Source organism: Oncorhynchus gorbuscha, linkage group LG14 (assembly GCF_021184085.1).
Source record: "Oncorhynchus gorbuscha isolate QuinsamMale2020 ecotype Even-year linkage group LG14, OgorEven_v1.0, whole genome shotgun sequence".
Classification (NCBI taxonomy): domain Eukaryota; kingdom Metazoa; phylum Chordata; class Actinopteri; order Salmoniformes; family Salmonidae; genus Oncorhynchus; species Oncorhynchus gorbuscha.
In genome coordinates, this window is record NC_060186.1 from 72,113,365 (window position 1) to 72,136,503 (window position 23,139).

The 23,139-nt window shown below is 44.5% G+C and overlaps 3 protein-coding genes across 5 annotated transcripts in view; 1 reads left to right on the forward strand and 2 right to left on the reverse strand.

The window, feature by feature from the left end:
• Nucleotides 1-2,093, forward strand: part of LOC123995381 (protein PALS1-like) — a 46,810-nt gene extending 44,717 nt beyond the window's left edge. For both annotated transcript variants that reach the window (XM_046298944.1, XM_046298945.1), the window contains exon 14: nucleotides 447-2,093. In XM_046298944.1, the coding sequence (XP_046154900.1) occupies nucleotides 447-623 (177 nt within the window). In that variant the 3' untranslated portion in view covers nucleotides 624-2,093. The remainder of the gene's footprint in view (nucleotides 1-446) is intronic.
• On the reverse strand, nucleotides 1,801-7,792 carry LOC123995382 (V-type proton ATPase subunit D-like). Its single transcript, XM_046298946.1, has 9 exons — nucleotides 7,539-7,792; nucleotides 6,947-7,064; nucleotides 6,161-6,240; nucleotides 6,000-6,067; nucleotides 3,984-4,028; nucleotides 3,632-3,735; nucleotides 3,336-3,402; nucleotides 2,945-3,023; nucleotides 1,801-2,464 (listed from the first exon to the last, which is right to left on the reverse strand). Exons 1-9 carry the CDS (start codon nucleotides 7,577-7,579, stop codon nucleotides 2,320-2,322), a joined length of 747 nt encoding a protein of 248 aa, XP_046154902.1. The 5' UTR covers nucleotides 7,580-7,792; the 3' UTR covers nucleotides 1,801-2,319.
• A 2,335-nt stretch (nucleotides 7,793-10,127) lies between these two features.
• LOC123995383 (RNA-binding protein 25-like) overlaps nucleotides 10,128-23,139 on the reverse strand; it is a 28,032-nt gene continuing 15,020 nt past the window's right edge. For both annotated transcript variants that reach the window (XM_046298948.1, XM_046298947.1), the window contains exons 7-17: nucleotides 22,022-22,108; nucleotides 18,084-18,361; nucleotides 17,891-18,008; nucleotides 16,204-16,293; nucleotides 15,812-15,885; nucleotides 15,412-15,562; nucleotides 14,647-15,208; nucleotides 12,234-12,550; nucleotides 11,436-11,534; nucleotides 11,290-11,337; nucleotides 10,128-11,035 (exon numbers count right to left, since the gene is read on the reverse strand). In XM_046298948.1, the coding sequence (XP_046154904.1) occupies nucleotides 10,943-11,035; nucleotides 11,290-11,337; nucleotides 11,436-11,534; nucleotides 12,234-12,550; nucleotides 14,647-15,208; nucleotides 15,412-15,562; nucleotides 15,812-15,885; nucleotides 16,204-16,293; nucleotides 17,891-18,008; nucleotides 18,084-18,361; nucleotides 22,022-22,108 (1,917 nt within the window). In that variant the 3' untranslated portion in view covers nucleotides 10,128-10,942. The remainder of the gene's footprint in view (nucleotides 11,036-11,289; nucleotides 11,338-11,435; nucleotides 11,535-12,233; nucleotides 12,551-14,646; nucleotides 15,209-15,411; nucleotides 15,563-15,811; nucleotides 15,886-16,203; nucleotides 16,294-17,890; nucleotides 18,009-18,083; nucleotides 18,362-22,021; nucleotides 22,109-23,139) is intronic.

Consider the following 23,139-nt stretch of genomic DNA (forward strand, 5'->3'; position numbering starts at 1 on the left):
ATCTAGCCAGGATATCTCTATCCCTGTCCTTCCTTCCTGTTTCCCTACATCTAGCCAGGATATCTCTATCCCCTGTCCTTCCTTCCTGTTTCCCTACATCTAGCCAGGATATCTCTTAGCCCCTCCTTCCTTCCTGTTTCCCTACATCTAGCCAGGATATCTCTATCCCCTGTCCTTCCTTCCTGTTTCCCTACATCTAGCCAGGATATCTCTTAGCCCCTCCTTCCTTCCTGTTTCCCTACATCTAGCCAGGATATCTCTTAGCCCCTCCTTCCCTCCTGTTTCCCTACATCTAGCCAGGATATCTCTATCCCCTGTCCTTCCTTCCTGTTTCCCTACATCTAGCCAGGATATCTCTTAGCCCCTGTCCTTCCTTCCTGTTTCCATACATCTAGCCAGGATATCTTTAACCTCTGTTCTTCCCTCCTATGTTTCCCTGCATCTAGCCAGAGGAACTGAAGGAGCTGATGGAGAAGGCCTGGGAGATGGAGCAGGCCTACGGCCACCTGTTTGACACCGCCATCGTTAACAGCGAGCCAGAAACAGCCTTCCACGAGCTGCTACGGCTCATTGACAAGTTGGACACAGAGCCCCAGTGGGTACCCTCCTCCTGGTTGTGCTAGAGGTCAACCCCAGGGAGCCTCATGAATGAGTGTGGCCTGGGTCGTGTTCATTAGGCACCAAACGGAAGAAAACAGATTGAAACAGGAAGGGACTACATGGACTCGTCCAATAAGAACCACTTGTTTTCATTTTCAGGACATTTTCACTACAGTGTACCCTAATGAACATGACCCACAGCTCTGAAGGAATGACCCTAAAAGGAAGAATGGACAATGACCGTTGAGGCCATCGTTGACACAATATAGAGGGCCCATGCCTTCTCTGACCAAAAGGGTGACTTGTCCTTTAACTAGCCTTCTTATGGTAGGTGGACTTTACTACATTTCCAGGGTTGGATACTGTCTTATGTGTTTTGTCTCAATGTCGTCAACATTCCAGTAGCCTATGCAAAGACATTTATCCGAAACTGTAGAAAACATATTTCAACCTCAATAGTTATTTATGATTGTAAAATGTATTTATTTTTATTTTTTAGAAGAGGTGGTTTACCTCAGACCCCAATGTAAGGTATACAACGCACAGGAGCAATATCTCTCAATGGAGGACCAATTTGCTACTATGTAACTTTCTCCTAGAAGTGAGAACCAAAGAGAAGCCGTTTGTATTCTAAATATGGTAAGGTAGTTGCTGTGTATAAACGATAGTACTATGTTGTGTTGCTGCGCTTGTACCTCAATCATCACCTTAGTAGCTATTGTCTAGTTAGTTTATCGAGGGGCTTGAATCAGTCATTATCGCCGGAGATAATATAGCGTGCTTGAAGTTAAGGTCATTTTCCGATTGAGCCGACACATGCAGCGTTTATCGGGAGTCCAGTCTCCGCAAACACGGGAATGTTGCCTTTAAATTTCAATCGCACTGAACTTCAGCGTTACACATTAAATCAAGCTCCTAGTTAGGTTGAATAATTAGGAGCTGTAGCCTACTTCAACAATTAATCTGACAAACATTTTTCATTGGTACTTTATAAGCAGAACTCAAGAAGCCATCTTCAATAAAAATTAACATTTCTTTTGAGCACGGTTTCATAATGTTGGACATTAGATACAGGAATGCTTTTGGAATACACTTAATAAATATCAATTGTGTTACCTAAACATGTAAGTAAGATCAGAATTGGGCTGCATGTGGAAATGCAGCCTGATACACAAATTGTGGCTAAAATATCAAACTCACTTGAGGAATATACAGAATCTTTATTTGGATGAGGTACCTACATGTTAGCCATCCTCCTGTAAAGGGTCAATGCCATAGAATGTAAGTCTGTTTATTATAACCCCACATGGACGGGACTAGCCTCCACAAAGCAGACACTTCGGATAACCCCACATGGACGGGACTAGCCTCCACAAAGCAGACACTTCGGGGGAAAAGAACAACGGCACGCATTGTTTTGAGTGTTCTGGTGAAACCGTAAACGTATCTATGTCCTCATCCAATCAGATGGAATGCTGAATACAGGCCACATATGTAAACCATGTTACTTTACTTAATCTATATTTTATTTGCTGCTTTAAGTATCCAAAAGATAACGAATGTCAGATTTAACAACGTCAATGCACTAGTGAACTGCTGTGAGCAAAGTTCTGACTTTAAAGTTTAAAGCTCATCTGGGACATCTCCAATACTGAAAACGACAAAACATCACCGGTGTACACAAAGACAACATGAATAAATAGGATGACTAATGGGATGTCACTCAAACAGCAGGTCCTCGTCGGTTTCCTCCATCAGCATGTTGGACGGCTCAGCGATGGGGCCCAGCTTGGCCAGACGGATGGCGATCTCCTTCTCAGTCCTCTCCCTCATCTGCTTCTTCTTCTCCTGGATCTTCTTCAGCCTGAGGAGGTGGACACACCATAGAGATAGTTTGAATATATAACCAGTTTTAGCATGGACTTCCACCATTTAAAGTAGTCAACTAGGTGGGGATCCTATTGTTTTGGAGAAATCAGCCAATGATCAGAGCGTTGTCTTTTTTAAATAAATGGGCTATGGTTTGTAAATGGCTTTAAGCTACTATGTCACCATCTAGCGGACACAATTAATTACATTGTACATTGTACAATGTACATACACATACATACATTTGGTTCAGGACTCCAGTACTGCAGGTGGCAGTAAATCACCAATATAGCTTGACACTTTTTTCAAACAAAAGAAGAAAATTGACCATGCCATTGAGGCTATAAGGGCACAGATTAAAAGATGAGACCCCTTTTCATAGAAACTGAATTAGAACCCTTTATACAGACGGTGATACAAGGAGTTGAGGGACACTTTTTATTTTAAAGGGAGATGGTCTGGAAATATAACTTACCTGTAGAACTCTTCTCGTTCCCTCTCATCCAGCTCTGTGATGATGTAGCTGAGGGTACGCTCAATGCGGGGGATGATTACTGCGGACAGTTGAAATCACATTTTAATAAATTTGCTCTCTTCCTACTGCCATTATTGATATTTTTTTTGTTTTTACCTTTATTTAACCAGGCAAGTCAGTTAAGAACAAATTATAATTTTCAATGACGGCCTGGGAACAGTGGGTTAACTTAACTGCCTGTTCAGGGGCAGAACGACAACCTTGTACCTTGTCAGCTCGGGGATTTAAATTTGCAACCTTCCGGTTACTAGTCCAACGCTCTAACCACTAGGCTACCCTGCCGCCACGTGTGTCACAGGTTGTCATTGAGAGAAATCCAGGGCGGACTCACCATGCTCGATGGCATTCACACGGCGGTTGGTGATCTTGATGGCTTGATCCAGTGTGACGAAGGAAGTCTGTCGATCAAACAGTGAGATCATGAGACTGTTGTTGTTTAGTGAGACAGACATGTTTCATCAAAGACTTACTCCCTGCGATAATGGTCTTTAGGGCACCAGAAAACGTTAACTTTTTGCAATGGGAAAACGAAAATAAGCTGTTCTTATTGGCCAAGGCCTGGAAAGTCCCTTCCTGTTTCATTCTATTTTATTCCATCTGGCACCTAATGAACAGAGTGCCCCCTACCTGTAAGGAGGCCAACTCCACGAGCAGCTCCACTGCTTTAGCATAGTTCCTCTTCAGCCTGGAGAGCTGCTCTCCTCCCCTGGCCAGACCTGTCAGCTCATAACCTAACAAGTGGAAGGAATACCGTGAGTAGTGACACAAACACAAGTTCAATAGCAGGGCATAGACAACGCTTCCTTTAAACCTGTAAAAAAAACACTTTGTTAAACATTTGCCCATAAATGCAGACATGCCAATATTTCAGATGATTTCATATGTTATGATAACAAAATGCCATTTAGAAGGTTTATTTAAAAAAATACTTAGTCACACATTCATACTCAACAACACAGGACACAATAAAACGACTTACTGTCCCCTCCTTCTTGGTAGAGCTCAAACACGGGTAGAGTGACACCTGTGAGGGAGAGGAGAATCACACAGGTCAGACATGTTCTAAAAAGGTACAGAGAAGATCAGAGGAGATAACCTGTGTGTATATGTACCTTTATACAACATTTGGATCCTTAACATTAGGAAAAATTGATATTTTTGGGGGGGACAAAATGAAAAACCTCTTATCTCACCTCATTTGCTCATGCTGTTTATAGATGTTTCTACTGTATTATTGATTGTATGTTTGTTTATTCCATGTGTAACTCTGTGTTGTTGTATGTGTCGAACGGCTTTGCTTTATCTTGGCCAGGTCGCAGTTGCAAATGAGAACACGTTCTCAACTAGTCTACCTGGTTAAATAAATGTGTTCTCAACTAGTCTACCTGGTTAAATAAATGTGTTCTCAACTAGTCTACCTGGTTAAATAAATGTATTCTCAACTAGTCTACCTGGTTAAATAAATGTGTTCTCAACTAGTCTACCTGGTTAAATAAATGTGTTCTCAACTAGTCTACCTGGTTAAATAAATGTGTTCTCAACTAGTCTACCTGGTTAAATAAATGTGTTCTCAACTAGTCTACCTGGTTAAATAAATGTGTTCTCAACTAGTCTACCTGGTTAAATAAATGTGAAATAAAAAATAAAATAAAAATGTGCAACCAGAGGAATAAATAAATAAAACTCTAGACCACCTTTACACCACGCACAGACGCATACAAAGCTCTCCCTTGCCCTCCATTTGGTATATCTGACCACAATTCTATCCTCCTGATTCCTGCTTACAAGCAGAAACTAAAGCAGGAAGTACCAGTGACTCTCTCAAAACGTTAGTGGTCAGATGAAGCGGATGCGACGCTGCAGGACTGTTTTGCACAGACTGGAATATGTTCCGGGATTCATCCAATGGCATTGAGGAGTACACCACCTCAGTCATTGGCTTCATCAATAAGAGCATCGACGACGTCATCCCCACAGTGACCGTGCGTACATATCCCAACCAGAAGCCATGGATTACAGGCAGCATCAGACGCCTATAGGAAATCCCGCTATGCCCTCAGACGAACAAACAAACAAGCAAAGCGTCAATACAGGATTGAAATGGAATCCGACTCCACCGGCTCTGACACTCATCGGATGTGGCAGTGCAATTGAGTTCCTTGGTGTCCACATCACCAACGATCTATCATGGTCCAAACACACCAAGACAGTAGTGAAGAGGGCACGACACAACCTTTCCCCCTCAGGAGACTGAAATTATTTGGCACGGGTCCCCAGATCCTCAAAAAGTTCTACAGCTGCACCATCAAGAGCATCCTGACCGGTTGCATCACGGCCTGGTATGGCGCTAGAGAGGGTAGTGCATACGGCCCGGTACATCACTAGAGCCAAGCTTCCTGCAACCCAGGACCCAGGTGTCAGAGGAAAACCCATACAATTGTCAGATTCCAGTCACCCAAGTGGTACCGCCAACTCTAGGACCAAAAGCTCCTTAACAGCTTCTAGCCCCAAGCCATAAGACTGCTGAACAATTAATCAAATGGCCACCAGACCATTACATTGACCCCCCCCCCCATTTGTTTTGTACACTGCTGCTACTCGCTGTTTATTATCTATGCATAGTCACATACCCCTACCTACATGTACATGAGTCGAGGAATCAATTATTTTGGCGCAGACTCTCCACTATGTCGCTGTCTTCAGCAGAGAAAGGCAAGTGACAGCAGCGAAGTCCTGTATGACAATACTTTCAGAAGTTAAATGAGAAAGAAATGCAGACTGTGATGTGAAACTGAGATACAGTAATGGGTAGTACAGGTGCAACGCTGAACCGTCAGACTTTAAAAGGGAAGCTCTGTGAGACCCAAACCGTTGCTGGCAGCTGCGCTGAATTCACATGGAATTTTATGAAAGAAAAATCGATTTTAAAAAATGGCTGTTTATTTAAAATGTTTTGCCCATTTATAACATCCCTAGTGAGTCCAGAGCTGCTAACCTGCCACGTTGTCCTTCTTCGCCCGAACCTTCACCTTGGCCTTGTTAACATTCTGGATGACAGTAGTGCTGTGGGAACATTAGGAGAATGTTATGAGAGAACATTGACTAAACATTAGGCAAACGCCTAAATAAAAAGGCATCAAATGCACATCCTCTCACCTGAAGTCGCCAGCAGCGAATTTCGCCTCAGCTAAAGAGAAGGCCGCCTCCCTCATCACTTCGCCCATCAAGGTCTTTGTCTAGAGATAGCAAGAGGAAACGAGAAGGACTGAAGTCAATGTGTCAGGCCCTGATGACATTAGGATCTGTTATACAAAACAAACTTACAGTAATATTACTAAGAAACAGGGAATTAGACAATGTTTTAAACATAGAAATAGAACTACAAGAACAGATATTCCCATTGAACATAGAAATAGAACTACAAGAACAGATATTCCCATTGAAATCAATGGTCTGTGATGGGTAGGCCGGCAGCCATATTGAATTTACCCTTGCCCTTGATCATGACTCTCAGTTCCATTGGACGAACGCATCTTCTGTGAGTTTTGTTATGAGCTTTGTTCTGAACATGCATCGATTTGCAGTTAAATTGATACACACCTTTTATAGGGTTAGGGTTCCACATTGCCATATCTCTGTTACGGCACGTGTTTACAGAAGACAGAGGGACAACCTGTGCTAATTAGCTATATAGCATGCACCGAACGCCTGCGTGTAATGGAAGAAGCTCACAGAACAGGACCACAGATTTTGAGAACTGATTCACGTTTAGATGGAGTATTGGGCTGTTTTGGCTGCCAGAGCCAGCGTACCTCTGAAAATAACTTTGGACCTTAAGGAGTACCAGCAGGCTCCTTCAGAGTACATCTTGGGCTAATGTCCATGGATTTTCCCAGTCTAATATTTTCTTGTTTCTAATGGTTTTAACCCCAGTTGAATTACCTCAATGATCTTGCGGAGGATCTGACGGAAGCGCATGGAGAGAGCATCAGCCTTCTTCTTCAGTAGGTTCCTGCCAGTCTGGGCCCCCTTCAGACGGGCCTTCATGATGGTCTGAGCCCTTCACAGACAAGTCATCAGATGTCAGACAGAGGACTTCCATAATAAATATGAACATTCAGATTTGAATCGTAGTAAGTAGGCCTAAGTAGTTTGACATGGTATAATCTGTGGAGAATAGTTTTGGGGAAAGTACAGTAGCCCCATAGACGATATGTAAGGCACATTAAAAAAATGGTTTGGAAATGATGGCCAGTCATCACATGACACGGGGACATGTCCTATTTTAGATGTCCATCATGAAATGGCAAAGGATTAAAATGATTGACAATGCAAAACTCTTCAAAATAACCAATACCCTTACAAATTGATGCAAAAAAATTGATGCAACGGTTTAGTTTATCATCATTAATTAAAGGCCTCAATTGGCTAGCTAACAACCGAGGACAGGGAGCATAAAATCGCGAACCTAGCTAGATTGTAAGGATTACTTAGAAATGTCAAACATGCTACCTAGCTAGCTAACGTTACTTACATTCTAGAGGGGAATACGTCGATCCTCTCTTTTCCTGACATCTTGTTTTTTTGGCTAGAAACAGTCTTCTGTACTTCAATTCCGTCTGGATGACGTGACGGCAAACAGATATCTCTAATAATCAATAAAATATATTGCACTACGTTTATTACACCTTGAGGATGACAGATTTGTAACCGATGTCGTGATCTTCATGATATTCTAGTGCGAAAAGACATCAGCTGGTTAGTAGTCATGTGACTGTGTTGTTAACAGCTATTGCGCTTGCGCTTGTCAACCCAGGCGCTTTTTCTTCCGGGTCGAAACATGAGCTCACAGATTAATTTGAAGTTGTAGCAATTGGGCCCAATTCGCTAGCTACATTTTTGAAGAAAAAAATCAAATAAATACAGGACATTACACCATATTGTTCCGTAACTTTACGATACAGGTGAGTGCGAACAAAACAGCTGTATGCTGGGGTTGTGAAGAGTTCATTGGTGTAACAGCATACATTTAGTCCGTCCCCTCGCCCCTACCCGGCCTCGAACCAGAGACCCTCTGCACACATCAACAACAGTCATCCACGAAGCACCACAAAAGCTGCGGCCCTTGCAGAGCAAAGGAAAGCACTACTTCAAGGTCTCAGAGCAAATTACGTCACCGATTGAAACGCTATTAGCGCGCGCCACCGCTAACTTGCTCGCCATTTCACATCGGTTACATTGGCTAGTTAGGTGCATTTGCCAAATGTAATCACGTTAAGCTGGTTTACTTTATGGAAATATAGTAAGAGGATATCTATCTTTCAACTCATTCTTTTCGGTCTAAAAATATGTGCCAAAGCAATTGAGTGCAGTTAGAGATATCTGCTGTGAGAACATACTGTTGTGATCAATGTGGGTGCGTTGACGTCTAGAGGTTTGAAGGGGAGGAGTTTTTTGGACATGGAGGTATGATCAGGTAACGCTAGATTTAAATATCAGAACAACATGTAATCTCTGTCATGGAACTCTCCTTGTAGCGTACTAAACCACACGATGAAGGAAGTTTATTGTGAACTTCACCAGAGTGGAGCATAGACCCGGTTTTATGGAATCTAGCTCTGACTACATTGATTCGCCCAAAGTACATTTTATTTAACCTTTATTTTATCAGTGAGGCATGTTGAGACCAAGGTCTATTTTACAGATGCCAAATGTTTTGCTTGGCAAGGAGCAAAAAGACTGGCACCCAGACTAATGAATTGCAGCCCTGGTCAGATTGTGTAGAATAGGGAATCACATTCACATCAAATTGAACAAGCCCCCTAGTTTACTTTGATGTCTCTCTTAAAGTGCTTGTACCATGTCTCACAGTGGTTCTTTAAACTACACTGTCAAAGCTGGTCAAATAAATTGAGCCTTCCTTACTGTTAGGTTCTAATTCTGAGTAAAAACTACAGACACTATGAAAGTTTATCCTTCCCAGGGGATCAATACAGCTGCATTAGACACGTGTTTCCACCACAAGTATGCATGTATATATATTATTTTATGGTTTGACTGGAAGACGAAGTAATAAACCATTCCTTCTCGTTTAAGTTGATCTGACCTCGAGCCCCTTGATGTCTAATTCAAAGCTGTCCACCCGTATCACCTATAGCAATCCTGTCACTGTCTCCTGTCCACCCAGCACATTCCAAAGCCATGTGTCTCCTACAGATAACCATTCATTTCTGCTGTAACAACCTTTCACTATCACTCCTCAGATACTATAGTATTACTGATGTAACAACCAGTCTCTATCACTCCTCAGATACTATAGTATTACTGATGTACCAACCATTCTCTATCACCCCTCAGATACTATAGTATTGCTGATGTAATAACCAGTCTCTATAGGATTACTGATGTACCAACCATTATCTATCACCCCTCAGATACTATAGTATTGCTGATGTAATAACCAGTCTCTATAGGATTACTGACGTAATAACCAGTCTATAGTATTACTGATGTAATAACCAGTCTCTATAGTATTACTGATGTAATAACCCGTCTCTATAGTATTACTGATGTAATAACCAGTCTCTATAGGATTACTGACGTAATAACCAGTCTTTATAGTATTACTGATGTAATAACCCGTCTATAGGATTACTGATGTACCAACCATTATCTATCACCCCTCAGATACTATAGTATTGTTGATGTAATAACCCGTCTCTATAGGATTACTGATGTACCAACCATTCTCTATCACCCCTCAGATACTATAGTATTGTTGATGTAATAACCCGTCTCTATAGGATTACTGATGTACCAACCATTATCTATCACCCCTCAGATACTATAGTATTGCTGATGTAATAACCAGTCTCTATAGTATTACTGATGTAATAACCAGTCTCTATAGTATTACAGATGTAATAACCCGTCTCTATAGTATTACTGATGTACCAACCATTATCTATCACTCAGATACTAGTCTTACTTCTGATGTATCTAGGATAGCAATGTTCCAAGTTTAACCCAGAATCCAACATTGACAATGACTTTCTATTCTATTGGTTTATGCACTGGGCCAGATCAAGCCATTTCTCTATTTACAAAACCAAGTACACAGAACTATAGAAAATCCTCTTTATTCAAAACAAATTTCCACTGGTACAAAAAAAAAATGGAGACAATGTTTTCACAAATCACAATCATTTCAGCTGGTCTTCCAAATGAACCTTTCCTATACAGTGTTCTGTCAGGTGTTACAGTATGAGACCAACCAATCACAAGTCAGGAAGTAAGACCTAACATTCAGTATCTGGCCCATCATCCTCAAATAGCATTTTTAGAAAGTATCGTTTGTAATACAAAAACAAACCTACTCCACTTAAACAGAAGTTTCAGCAGATGCCAATGACTAAGCATTTGAGATGTTATAGAAGTTGTGGATGTTTCTAAGTACTAATATCACAAAACTATAGAAAAACTGAGACCAGTGAGATACCTTTCAGTGAACCTCCTTCCCACGGCTTGGTAGCCATGTTGTCTTCTTCAAACGCTAGCTGCTTATCTGCCAGCTCCATCCCAACCCCCGGGACAGGCAACTCAAGCCAAGAGACTGTCGTCAGGCCATTGTCCAAGTGGTTGCTTGCATGCATCTTCAATAAGCACTTAGTCAAAGTCATTCAAGCACATACACATGTAGGCTGTACAGTCAGCAGCTGTAGTAGAGATACATGTACCAGAGTCTATTGGAATAATGAGAAAACGGGAGCTCAATATTGTCCATAGGAGAAAGCCATTGTTGGGGTATTAGGATGAGCCCATTCTTTGATTTTAGGCTGCTCGAATGAAGAAGCAGTCTTTTTTGGTGACTAACAACACTAAAGTTGGATTACTCTATTAGAAAAAGTTGGATGTTCGTTCTGTGATTTCTTGGGTTTCTTATTTCACCAGCCCAATCTTCTTGGCCTCCGTTTCATAGATCAGCAACCTCCACATCTTGACTATGAAGACTTCTGCTTCTTCATCCAGAACCTTGGTGTAAAGAAACAGCATTTCAGTTGGATCAATAAATTAGTACTTTTTAAAAGGCTCCGTTTTATGGGCATAAATCTAAACTTGATGATCAGGGTATCAAAAATGATCAAATGTAGTTTTAACTGATCAAAAATGATCAAATGTAGTTTTAACTGATCAAAAATGATCAAATGTAGTTTTAACAATAAGCTTAAGCTGAACTGAGACAATTTTGAGAATGTTTGCAGTATATCTTTGTTTGGGATACTCACCATGGCAACATCATCCAAGATACCCTGTGGTGTACCATGAGCCATCACCTGGGGATAAGAGGTCAAAATGAATGAATCAGAATGAACTGCTGTACCAAGAACACCCACTTCCCCCAGTAGATTGCATCACAATCAAGCTTACACACCTTTGAGCAGACAAAATCCACTAGCGTAGCCTCCTCTTCTCCAATGTACTCAATGATCTTTTTATTGATCCAGGGACGTATGCGTCGATCCATCAGAGTCTGGGAAGGATAGACAGTCAGACATACAGTTCTTCAGTCACTGCACCAGAGATGTCTATCAGTATTGTAAAGAAACATATTATCAAAATGTTTGTCAAAGTAGAAAAAAATGGCCATATCACCAATTCCCCTGGACTTCAAACCAACCAGTGTCATTTTCCCCCTCTGGTCGACCCCACCACTCTAGCCTGGTCGACCCCACCACTCTAGCCTGGTCGACCCCACCACTCTAGCCTGGTCGACCCCACCACTCTAGCCTGGTCGACCCCACCACTCTAGCCTGGTCGACCCCACCACTCTAGCCTGGTCGCCCCCACCACTCTAGCCTGGTCGCCCCCACCACTCTAGCCTGGTCGCCCCCACCACTCTAGCCTGGTCGCCCCCACCACTCTAGCCTGGTCGCCCCCACCACTCTAGCCTGGTCGCCCCCACCACTCTAGCCTGGTCGCCCCACCACTCTAGCCTGGTCGCCCCACCACTCTAGCCTGGTCGCCCCACCACTCTAGCCTGGTCGCCCCACCACTCTAGCCTGGTCGCCCCACCACTCTAGCCTGGTCGCCCCACCACTCTAGCCTGGTTTCCTGTCTATTTCGGCCCTATTGCCAACACGTTATGGAATCAGGTGGCAAGAGAGCAGCAAGCCTGGAAACCAGGGTACCGCCACATCCTATCCCTCATCCCAATCTCTTTGATCTTTACCGAGTCCACGGCGGACCAGTCCAGCGGGTAAGAGAACAACTCCGTCTTGCCCGTGGGGATCTTCTCGATCAGGCTCTTTATGTGCTTGCGCTTCTCCTCAGTGTTGGCGCCCTTGATGGCCGCCAGTCCCGAGGCGCCGTCTACCACGCTCTGGAGGTTTTTGTCATCATCGCCGTAGTCCAGCGGCACCAGCTTGCGCTTGCGGGGAGCCTCGTCCGCCTCCTCGTCGTCGAATTTGTTGAAGACACTGTCCACAGTGAGCTTCTTGCGTTTGATGGCCACATTGGGCTGGCTGGGGCTGGTAACATTAGGGGCTCCTGTAGAGAGAAAGATATTTTACTCCATGAAGAAAGGCTTAAAAAAGGTCAAATGCAGCCATGTTAATCTCAATATAATTTCTGGGTAACAATGAAGTACCTTACTGCGATTTAATTAAAAAAAACATTTTTTTAAGAAAAAAAGAAGCAATTTCTCAAGCAAGAATTTAGCTAGGACTGTCTGAGTGGGGAGGGAAAAAGTAAAACTAGCCATTATTGGCAAAGGTTTGGAACTCTTTCCTATTGGTTTATTAACTAATTTACCACCTGGTGATGTCACCAGGCAGGACAAAACTCCATCTCACCAAAACAGGCTGAATGTCAGGCGGACTTTTCTCACAGCTCTTACACTAAAATGACATTTTCAATTTCACTGTATTATTCTCATCTCAGTGTGGAACTGTAAAACACAGGAAAAACACATTTTTGACTGCAATGGATCTTTAAAGTTTGACTGAAATAGGACGGTTACATTTAGTTGATATAGACAGCAATAGCAATCGGGTCTTTTTGTCGGCACTAAACTCTGCCATGGTTCATTGGGGGAAATGTTTTTGTAGTTTTTGTTGTTGGTAAAAGCCCAAAATACGGTCAGAGGTTAACACAGGCCGAGGAGATCCGATACGTTTTGATATGTGCAAAAATCATCTGTCCTCGGTTGCAACACTCAGTTCCAAACTGCCTCTGGAAGCAACGTCAGCACAAGAACTGTGCATCAGGAACTTCATGAAATGGGTTTCCATGGCAGAGAAGCTGCACACAAGCCTAAAATCACTGTATTCAATGCCAAGTGTCGGCTGGAGTGGTGTAAAGCTCGCCGCCATTGGACTCTGGAGCAGTGGAAACGCGATCTCTGGAGTGATGAATCATGCTTCACCATCTGGCTGTCCGATGGATGAATCTGGGTTTGGTGGATGCCAGGAGAACACTACCTGCCCCAATGCATAGTGCCAACTGTAAAGTTTAGTGGAGGAGGAATAATGGTCTGGGGCTGTTTTTCATGGAAGGTCAATCTTAACACTACAGCATACAACGACATTCTACACCAGGGGAACTCAACTCTTACCCTACGAGGTCCAGAGCCTACTGGTTTTCTGTTCTACCTGATAATTATCCCTGATTAGATGGGAACAATGAAAAACCATGCAGTGGAACTGACTTCAAGGTCCAGAGTTAAGATCGAGGATTCTGTGCTTCAAACTTGGTGGTAACAGTTTACGGACGGCCCTTTCCTGTTTCAGCATGCCGACGCCCCCGTTCACAAAGTGAAATGGTTTGTGGAGATGATTGTTGTGGGTGAACTTGACTGGCCTGCACAGAGCCCTGACCTCAACCCCATCAAACACCTTTGGGATGAATTGTAACACCGACAGAGCCAGGACTAATCGCCCAACATCAGTTCCCAACCTCACTAATGCCTTCGTGGCTGAATGGAACAAGTCCCTGCAGCAATGTTCCAACATCTAGTGGAAAGCCTTCCCAGAAGAGTGGAGGCTGTTATAGCAGTAATGTACCAACATCTAGTGGAAAGCCTTCCCAGAAGAGTGGAGGCTGTTATAGCAGTAATGTACCAACATCTAGTGGAAAGCCTTCCCAGAAGAGTGGAGGCTGTAACAGGTGCAACAGGGGGACCAACTCCATATTAATGCACATGATTTTGGAATGAGATGTTCAAGGAGCAGATGCCCACGTACGTTTGGCCATGTCGTGTATCGGTCATCATATAACGACAACGAGGCGTGGTCTGTGCTTGTGACTCGATAGCATTCGAGGGAGGGTTAGAGAGAAGGTGTTGTGGGAGATGATTGGTTGGTAGATTAGTTAAATTAAGCTAATGCATCGGGAGATTCTCTGAATGAGAAAAGTTTGTCAGGCAAAGTAGCTCTATGGCTCAATCTAAAATGAATGGTATAGAGTCTTATTCCTGACTTGTTCCCATCTTTCCTATTCACTAGGGATTGAGACACTTCACTGGATCTACACAACAGATATCATACATATCCTGGTAGTTAGTTAGCAATATAGTAGGTGTATAGTTGGATCCAGAATCATCTGAAGATATATCTTCTACTGCCAGTCTCACAGACAAAACTCACCCAGTTTGAGACTGAGGCCAATCTTGGGGCGGAACTCGTCCTGGGGCAGGACCTCGTGGGGGGGCGGGGCCTCGTGAGGGGGAGAGTTCTCGTGAGGGATGATGATACCGCATGGCGACTCGTCCCCGGGCGTGTTGGGAGTGGCGCCCCCGCTGGCCGACGACACAGAGGGGGCCGCCGTGATTGGCCGCAGTGTGGGCTTCAGGCAGGGCTTGAACCCCGATTGGTCATCGTCGTCAAACTCCTCCCCCTCTTCCACGTCATCATCTGAGTGGTGGTGGGGATGGTGGTCCCCTCGGTCTCTCTCACCTCGCTCTCTCTCCCTTTCTCTGTCCCGGTCTCCTCGCTCTCGCTCCCTCTCCCGGTCTCCTCGCTCTCTCTCCCTTTCTCTGTCCCGGTCTCCTCGCTCTCTCTCCCTTTCTCTGTCCCGGTCTCCACGTTCTCTCTCCCGGTCTCCTCGGCGGTCACGGTCCTCCCGTGGCGCCTTGTGTACCCGCTCCTCCTCGGGATCTGGCTCCAGCTTCACCGGGGGCTGGCGCAGACGCTCTGCCTCCTCCTCCATCTGGACCAATCCGAGAAGAGAAGCAGTGAGACAAGGGGAAAACACAGTCAGGAATGTGGATACACACAGACACACACCTAATGTTTATGACCACCAGATGAATAGAGACCTGTTTACAATACAGACATATAGACAATGAGGAGTAAATGACCTTGAGGCATACACACAGTCACACACACACACTCTCTCTCCCTCTCCCTCACCCTGCGTATCTCGGCCTCGGGGTCGGGGTGTCCCTCGGCCAAAAGCCTCTGTCTGATCTCCTCCAGCTCCTCCTTCTCTCTCTTCCTGTCGCGCTCGTCCATCTCAGTCTCCTTCTCCCTGTCTCGCAGACGCTTCTGCAGCGCGCTGCCCCTAAGGGCGGCACAAGGAACAACACCTTATATAACAGCGGCCCTGGCACGCATGTCTTCAAAATGTTGGAAGTAGAGCTGTTTATTTCTCTTCCTAAATTGTCCTATAGAAAAAAAGTAATAATGTCAACGTTTCAGGCCTTTATCCACTATCAACTCCATTATATCTCCTTTTCAGATTTGTTTTCTATAGTATGTAAATCTAGAGGACCAGCATCCACTGTGTTGCGTTCAACTTCATTATGGTCACCTGTAGAACTTAGGGTCATCCCTGTCGTCATCATAGTCCTCCAGGAACTCCTTCAGACGTTTGCCTTCTTTAGCCTGTAGAAGAAGATAAGACACCCGATTAGCCGATACACTTTAGTCTATTTGATTAACGTCTCACACATTAAAGGCTTCAATTTTCAAACTCACACATGCATATGAATATGTCAATTGTAGGACCCATCAGGCCAGGCTCAGTGGTAAACCTGGGTCCTATTCAGTAGGGCGCAGCGTAACAAAATGTTTTGCTACGGACAATGAACACTGGCGTTCCTATTAGACAAGTTCAGGTTGTACCCTCCCCAGTTTCAAAAACATTTTCTCCCAACAGAACACGACCCAGGAGAGCTGTGTGAGAACAGGGTTTGTTCCTACCATCTCTCTCCTACGCTCCTCCTCCCGCTCAGACTCCTTGGAGTAGTCTCGAGCCTTCTTCCTCTCGCGGATCTCCCAGTTCTTCAAGCGCTTCAAGACAAACACGAGACATTTAGCAACATTTCACAGCCAACACACACACACACACACACTATCATGCTCACACTCAACTGTAAGCACCATGGATGCAAACTACTGAGGGCCCAAACAAGTATCCCTTTTTTAGTTGCACTGAAACATGCAATCAATCTCTGCTGGGTGGAAATGCAGGTTTTAACTAATTAAACAACAAAAGAATATGATCTTAATGATCAGTCTCTGTGTGTAAAATAAAAAGTGGTTCATGTGAACCTAACTCACAGCTAGAAAAAATGTAAAGAAAGAAATCCAATGTTATTTGTTGCCTAGACTTGACTGCAAATGACACTCAAGTCTTGTGAAAAAAACATTACACGAATATTGCAGTTACCATGACAGCCTTTATAACAGAACGCTTGTGACCACACACAAATATTCCACTTTGGGGGAAAAAAACTATTATAGTGGCAACTATAGTAGACATCAATCAAGTGCACAAGGCTACAATAACGCAAAAATAACGTTGAAATGAAATAACTCCCACGTGTCACTCAAGTTCAACACAACTAAAGCAATATCTTTGGGCTACACATGATTACATTGTACACGTTCTGCCTGTGGACATCTGTTCTACAATGTGCCAGCAGAGCATGATACCCTTTGTTGTTATAATGGATCTCTTTTAGGCAGAGTACACCCGGCATACCCCTTTTATCCACTGTATCGAAGACGTGAGAAAGAGGGAAAGTGTGTGGTTTTCCTTTCACCTCTATAGTGGCATCCAGCTTAAGCCAAGCCCAGCTACACTTCCTCCCTGAATCCACTTGTTTAACAAGCAACACTTCATTTTCACCTAATTCTCTCATTCTGAAAATGAACCACATACTGTAGAGGGAAAACATTCGTTCCCAGTTAGCAGTTAGATCGTTAGCAGTTAGATCGTTAGCAGTTAGATCGTTAGCAGTTAGATCGTTAGCAGTTAGATCGTTAGCAGTTAGATCGTTAGCAGTTAGATCGTTAGCAGTTAGATCGTTAGCAGTTAGATCGTTAGCAGTTAGATCGTTAGCAGTTAGATCGTTAGCAGTTAGATCGTTAGCTAGTTAACACCCAGACTGCCAGGATCCAGTAAGCAACTAACATGTTATAACGGCAATGAGTTGTATACCAATCTATACAATAGCAAATTGGTTCGGTTACTAATGTTCTCATCTAATGTTGTAACGTTAGCTGTCTAACTTTATTAGCAAGCTACTGTAATTTTCACACCATAACTGATCAAATAATTGAGTTTAAGTTGGCTAATGTTGCTCAACAGTTACCTGGCTAGCTAACGGAGAATTCCATCCATCTAGCAAGATACTTCCTCCCTCACCTCTAACTTTCCAAATGCCAGTTGTTTTTCAGTTACAGCTCATCATCACCTTCTCACCCCTGTGTCTCCGTGGTCAGGCCTCTCACCTACCTCTTCGTTATCGTTCAGGGGACGTGCAAACTGCCTTTCCACTCTCCCATTGTCCAAAGCCCCCCCCCCCCCAAACTTCTCATCAGATCTAGCCAAATCACATCCCAAATACATTCCTGAAGCACTACTAGGTATGCGAGTACCTACTTCTTGGTAGGCTGCCTCCTTGTCTCTGAGCTTCCTCTCCAGCCTTCTTCTCTCGTAGACCTCCTCTTCATCCTCCTGGTCACGCTTCTTGTCCTTGTCGCGACTCACCTCTCTGTCTCTGCAACATCACCAACCTAGTTAAATACCCATCATTCCTTTACAGGGTGATTTCTGACTTTATTAAAACACACACCTGGAGCGGCTGCGGTCTTTGCTCCTGTCGCGGCTCCTCTCCCTCTCCCGTTCTCGCTCTTTCGTCCGGTTGCGGTCACGATCTCGGTCCCTGTCACTTCTTTCCCGCTCTCTCTCGCGCTCCCTCTCGCGCTCCCTCTCCCTCTCCTTCTCACGCTCCTTCTCCCGCTCGCGGTCCCGTCGCTCCCTCTCACGCTCCCTCTCCTTGTCCCTCTCCCGTCTCTCACGCTCAAACTCTGCACGCTCCTTCTCCTTCTTGTCCTTCTCCTCCTCCAGTTTCTGCAAAAAGAACAGAGGAGGTTGATAAGTTGGAGGCTCCGGGAGGACAGCCATGCCAACAGAACAGGAGCACAGTGAGGCTGGCTCACACGTCTCTATAAATGCACAGAAGTGGATCTAGAAGTGGTTTCCAGGCTCTGGGGGCAGAGGGGACTACTGTAACAATGTGGATTCCTATTATCTAAGGATGAAGTAGTTGATAGTGTGACGTTTGGCACAACAGGCGCTGTATGGCAGGGCTAAAAGTTTATGGGAAAACAGGTGCTCTATGGCAGGGCTAAGAGTTTATGGGAAGACAGGTGCTCTATGGCAGGGCTAAGAGTTTATGGGAAGACAGGTGCTCTATGGCAGGGCTAAGAGTTTATGGGAAAACAGGTGCTCTATGGCAGGGCTAAGAGTTTATGGGAAGACAGGTGCTAAGAGTTTATGGGAAAACAGGTGCTCTATGGCAGGGCTAAGAGTTTATGGGAAAACAGGTGCTCTATGGCGGGGCTAAGAGTTTATGGGAAAACAGGTGCTCTATGGCGGGGCTAAGAGTTTATGGGAAAACAGGTGCTCTATGGCAGGGCTAAGAGTTTATGGGAAAACAGGTGCTCTATGGCAGGGCTAAGAGTTTATGGGAAAACAGGTGCTCTATGGCAGGGCTAAGAGTTTATGGGGAAACAGGTGCTCTATGGCAGGGCTAAGAGTTTATGGGGAAACAGGTGCTCTATGGCAGGGCTAAGAGTTTATGGGGAAACAGGTGCTCTATGGCAGGGCTAAGAGTTTATGGGGAAACAGGTGCTCTATGGCAGGGCTAAGAGTTTATGGGAAAACAGGTGCTCTATGGCAGGGATAAGCATTTGGGAAAACAACAAGCTGTCCCTTGTCACAAGACCCAGGACTTATTTGTCCTTGTCTAATTATTGTATTTCTTTCCCCAGACTACCTTGTGGGCCAAATCAAAAATCTGTCTTGGGGCCAGATGCAGACCTCTGATTGTACTATAATTGTTAAGCAGGGTGTCTTACGAGCTAACTAGAGACACTGGAAACCATTGAGGTCAAAGAAGACATCTTGTTGGCCATTTCAAACATCACAGGCATTCACAACTAGAAAAAGCCCCTGCTTGAGAGACAATGCTTTTTCTCCGCAAAGTCAAGTGTCCTTATTACAGGAGAAACAGAAAGAAAAAGCGTCAATCCTTTTGTTAAACTAGTTGTTGGTGACTTACAGGTGTGGAACTACGGAGTTCAGCTCTTCGCTGCCCCTACAAGCCTATACCAGTTAGGCCAAGGAGGAAACGCAGGTCAAACGGTCCACAAACGAAACATCATGAGATTCTCTCACTTCTTTCTCAAGCAAATCATCAAAAAACAACCATTAACTTCAGATGGGGGCACATTGCAAAAAACAAAGCCGTGGAAAATCCTGGTACATCTTTTTACATACTGTAGTTATATCACATTTTTTGTACAGGTAAATTAAGTTGTAGAGACTCTTACCCCTGCTTCAGTCTTCGGTAGTCCTCCCGTGACTCACTTTCCCAGACACACTCAGACATCCTTCCCTCCTAGCAGCTACACCCATGGCTCCCCATGAACTCTGAACTGATTTACAGCTACAATTATAAGCCACACATTCTGAATGCATTGTGTTTCTCATGTATGTGTCAGGTTGAGACCACAGGATTCCGATAGCGGTCCGCTCTTGTTGGAAAGACATAAAAGCAATCCATTGGTCCATAATGAACAACAGAAGGTCGTCATTATCAGAACTGCAGAGCCATGGATCTAGCGCAGTTTAAGACCAAAACAATATGAAGAAGGAGAGAGAGGTGTGGGGGGAGAGAGATGGAGAAGAGAGAGAGGTGTGGGGGGAGATGGAGAAGAGAGAGAGGTGTGGGGGGGAGATGGAGAAGAGAGAGAGGTGTGGGGGGGAGATGGAGAAGAGAGAGAGGTGTGGGGGGAGATGGAGAAGAGAGAGAGGTGTGGGGGGAGAGATGGAGAAGAGAGAGAGGTGTGGGGGGAGAGATGGAGAAGAGAGAGAGGTGTGGGGGGAGAGATGGAGAAGAGAGAGAGGTGTGGGGGAGAGGTGGAGAAGAGAGAGAGGTGTGGGGGGAGGTGGAGAAGAGAGAGAGGTGTGGGGGGGAGGTGGAGAAGAGAGAGAGGTGTGGGGAGGAGGTGGAGAAGAGAGAGAGGTGGGGGGAGAAGAGAGAGCAAAGATACTATGGGCATGGCTGGAAAGGAAATGAGTCATAATCAATCTTGTTCCTGGATCTAATTGGTTAGTCCGTCTTCCTACTTCAACTTACCTTGCTCTGTGTTCTACTGGTGGCAGCTTGGGCATAGAGTCACTAATTAACTGCATGTAGGCCATGGGTACATTACTCTCCCCTCATATATTAACCATAGGCCTTACCATTCACACTTCAGACAACATCTCATTGTGTAGTAGGAGCACCTTCACTGCAAGTCTACTGTTGTAAATAATGAACTTTGAAGACAACTCAAATAATGGGCACATGAAAATGAAGAGGGTGAATGGCAATTGGAATCAGGTGGAAAAGGAGACAGACAAGTTGAACAAGGGAGAAAGAAAGAGCTAAAGTAACGGACAGAAAAAAAAGAGAGAGAGAGAGAGAGAGAGAGAGAGAGAGAGAGAGAGAGAGAAGCCCTAACACACACACACACTCATCGACAGGGTGGCTTGGGACTTACCCAACTATTCTTCAGAACACAGGGTGCTGTGGAGGGGCGCCCCCCCTCCCTGCTATAACAGTGGTTATTGAGTCTCAGTGACTTCACACATTATGTAGAATAAACCATTTACAGAGGACTCACACAGGTTCACTGGCCTCTACGGCTTTGGGATAACAAGATAAAATGTTGGAAATCGAATCAGCATGGTTCTCTGTCCCCATGTGGTAAATAGGAGCAAGACCAATGTCATGTTGACATGTATCTAATGGAAATGGTTGGCTGTGTATTGTTTAGAGGTTCTCCTAAGGTTCCAGTCACCAACGTATGCCAGAGTGCCTGTGCAGTTGCCCCTATGCGAGTCTTCGAGGGGGGGGCGTCCAGTATATGTACAAAATAAAGGAAAGCTCATACTTACATCCTATCCTCGACAACTTTTTCCAAAGCTCTGAGATTCATCTTGCTTTAGTCACCATATGATGTCTATCATAATGGTTGGGTTTAATGAATAGATTAGCTTTAAGGTAACTTTACATTGTCGCCATGCATTTTGTTTGTGTGTGATGAATGACTTATGGATCTAACCATCTATACTGTCACACCTAAATATAGTCAAATAAGTGTCCCGCCATCACACCAGTCAAATTAGGTTTGAAAACGGTGACAATACTAGAAATCGGACAACTATTCGTGTTGGAACAGACTGTAGATTGAAACATTGAAATGACATGGTAAAAATCCAGATATTTCTAAATTTCTGACATTGCCAATTAAATCAGATTTTAGAGCAATGTATGCAATATTTTGGTAGAAAACGTTTACTATTCTCCCATCCTATATTTAGAGTACAATCATGAAAAGGTCTTTGTGCAAGTGTCCACTAGCGTTAAGTGTGAAAACTAAAAGGAGTATACTACTAGCATGTGCAGCTTCTTTTCCCAAACCTGCAATGTGAGTGAGAGAGATGAATACGGTACTGTACCTTGTGGGTGTCACGGAATTTACTGATCTCTCTGGAAATCAGGTCTCTCTTGTCATCCTCCAACCCGTCAATTGCGTTGATATCCTCCTAAGGGGCAATGGAATGCAGGCAGATGGGACATTGTTCAGGGTCATGGGTCAACTGGGGACCATTTCTTACACAGAACCCAAACCGGCTGCACGCGTGCGCCATCGTGCATAAATGTATTTTGTCATCCCTAGACCAGACGCGACACGCAGGTTCAAATATCACAACAAACTGAACCAATTACATTCAATTGGAGACCAGTCGAAAAAGCATTAAACATTTATGGCAATTTAGTAAGCTAGCTTGCACTTACTAGCTAATTTTTCCTATTTAGCTAGCTTTGCTGTTGCTAGCTAATTTAGCGCAGTGTAGGCAGCCTGTTAGCGCAGTGTAGGCAGCCTGTTAGGGCAGCCTGTTAGCGCAGTGTAGGCAGCCTGTTAGCGCAGTGTAGGCAGCCTGTTAGGGCAGCCTGTTAGCGCAGTGTAGGCAGCCTGTTAGGGCAGCCTGTTAGGGCAGTGTAGGCAGCCTGTTAGGGCAGTGTAGGCAGCCTGTTAGGGCAGTGTAGGCAGCCTGTTAGGGCAACGTAACGTAATCAACACTGCTAGCTAGCCAGCTAGCCCCCGAATAGCAGCACTGTAGAAACTATTACACTCAACGGAACGACTTGATTAGTGTAGTGTCAACAACGCAGCCACTGCCAGCTAGCCTACAAAGTCAACAACGCAGCCACTGCCAGCTAGTCTACTTCAGCAGTACTGTATCATTTTAATCATTTTAGTCAATAAGATTCTTGCTACGTAAGCTTAACTTTCTGAACATTTGAGACGTGTAGTCCACTTGTCATTCCAATCTCCTTGCATTAGCGTAGCCTCTTCTGTAGCCTGTCAACTATGTGTCTGTCTATCCCTGTTCTCTCCTCTCTGCACAGACCATACAAACGCTCCACACCGCGTGGCCGCTGCCACCCTAATCTGGTGGTCCCAGCGCGCACGACCCACGTGGAGTTCCAGGTCTCCGGTAGCCTCTGGAACTGCCGATCTGCAGCCAACAAGGCAGAGTTCATCTCAGCCTATGCCTCCCTCCAGTCCCTC

Excerpts from the sequence above, each read along its gene's own strand:
- LOC123995382 (XM_046298946.1), bottom strand. The coding sequence starts at position 7,579 with ATGTCAGGAAAAGAGAGGATCGACGTATTCCCCTCTAGAAT. Across the intron at positions 7,065-7,538 it reads GACGTATTCCCCTCTAGAAT|GGCTCAGACCATCATGAAGG; the intron begins GTAAGTAACGTT and ends TTGTCTGTGAAG. Across the intron at positions 3,403-3,631 it reads TGGAGTTGGCCTCCTTACAG|ACTTCCTTCGTCACACTGGA; the intron begins GTAGGGGGCACT and ends TTTGATCGACAG.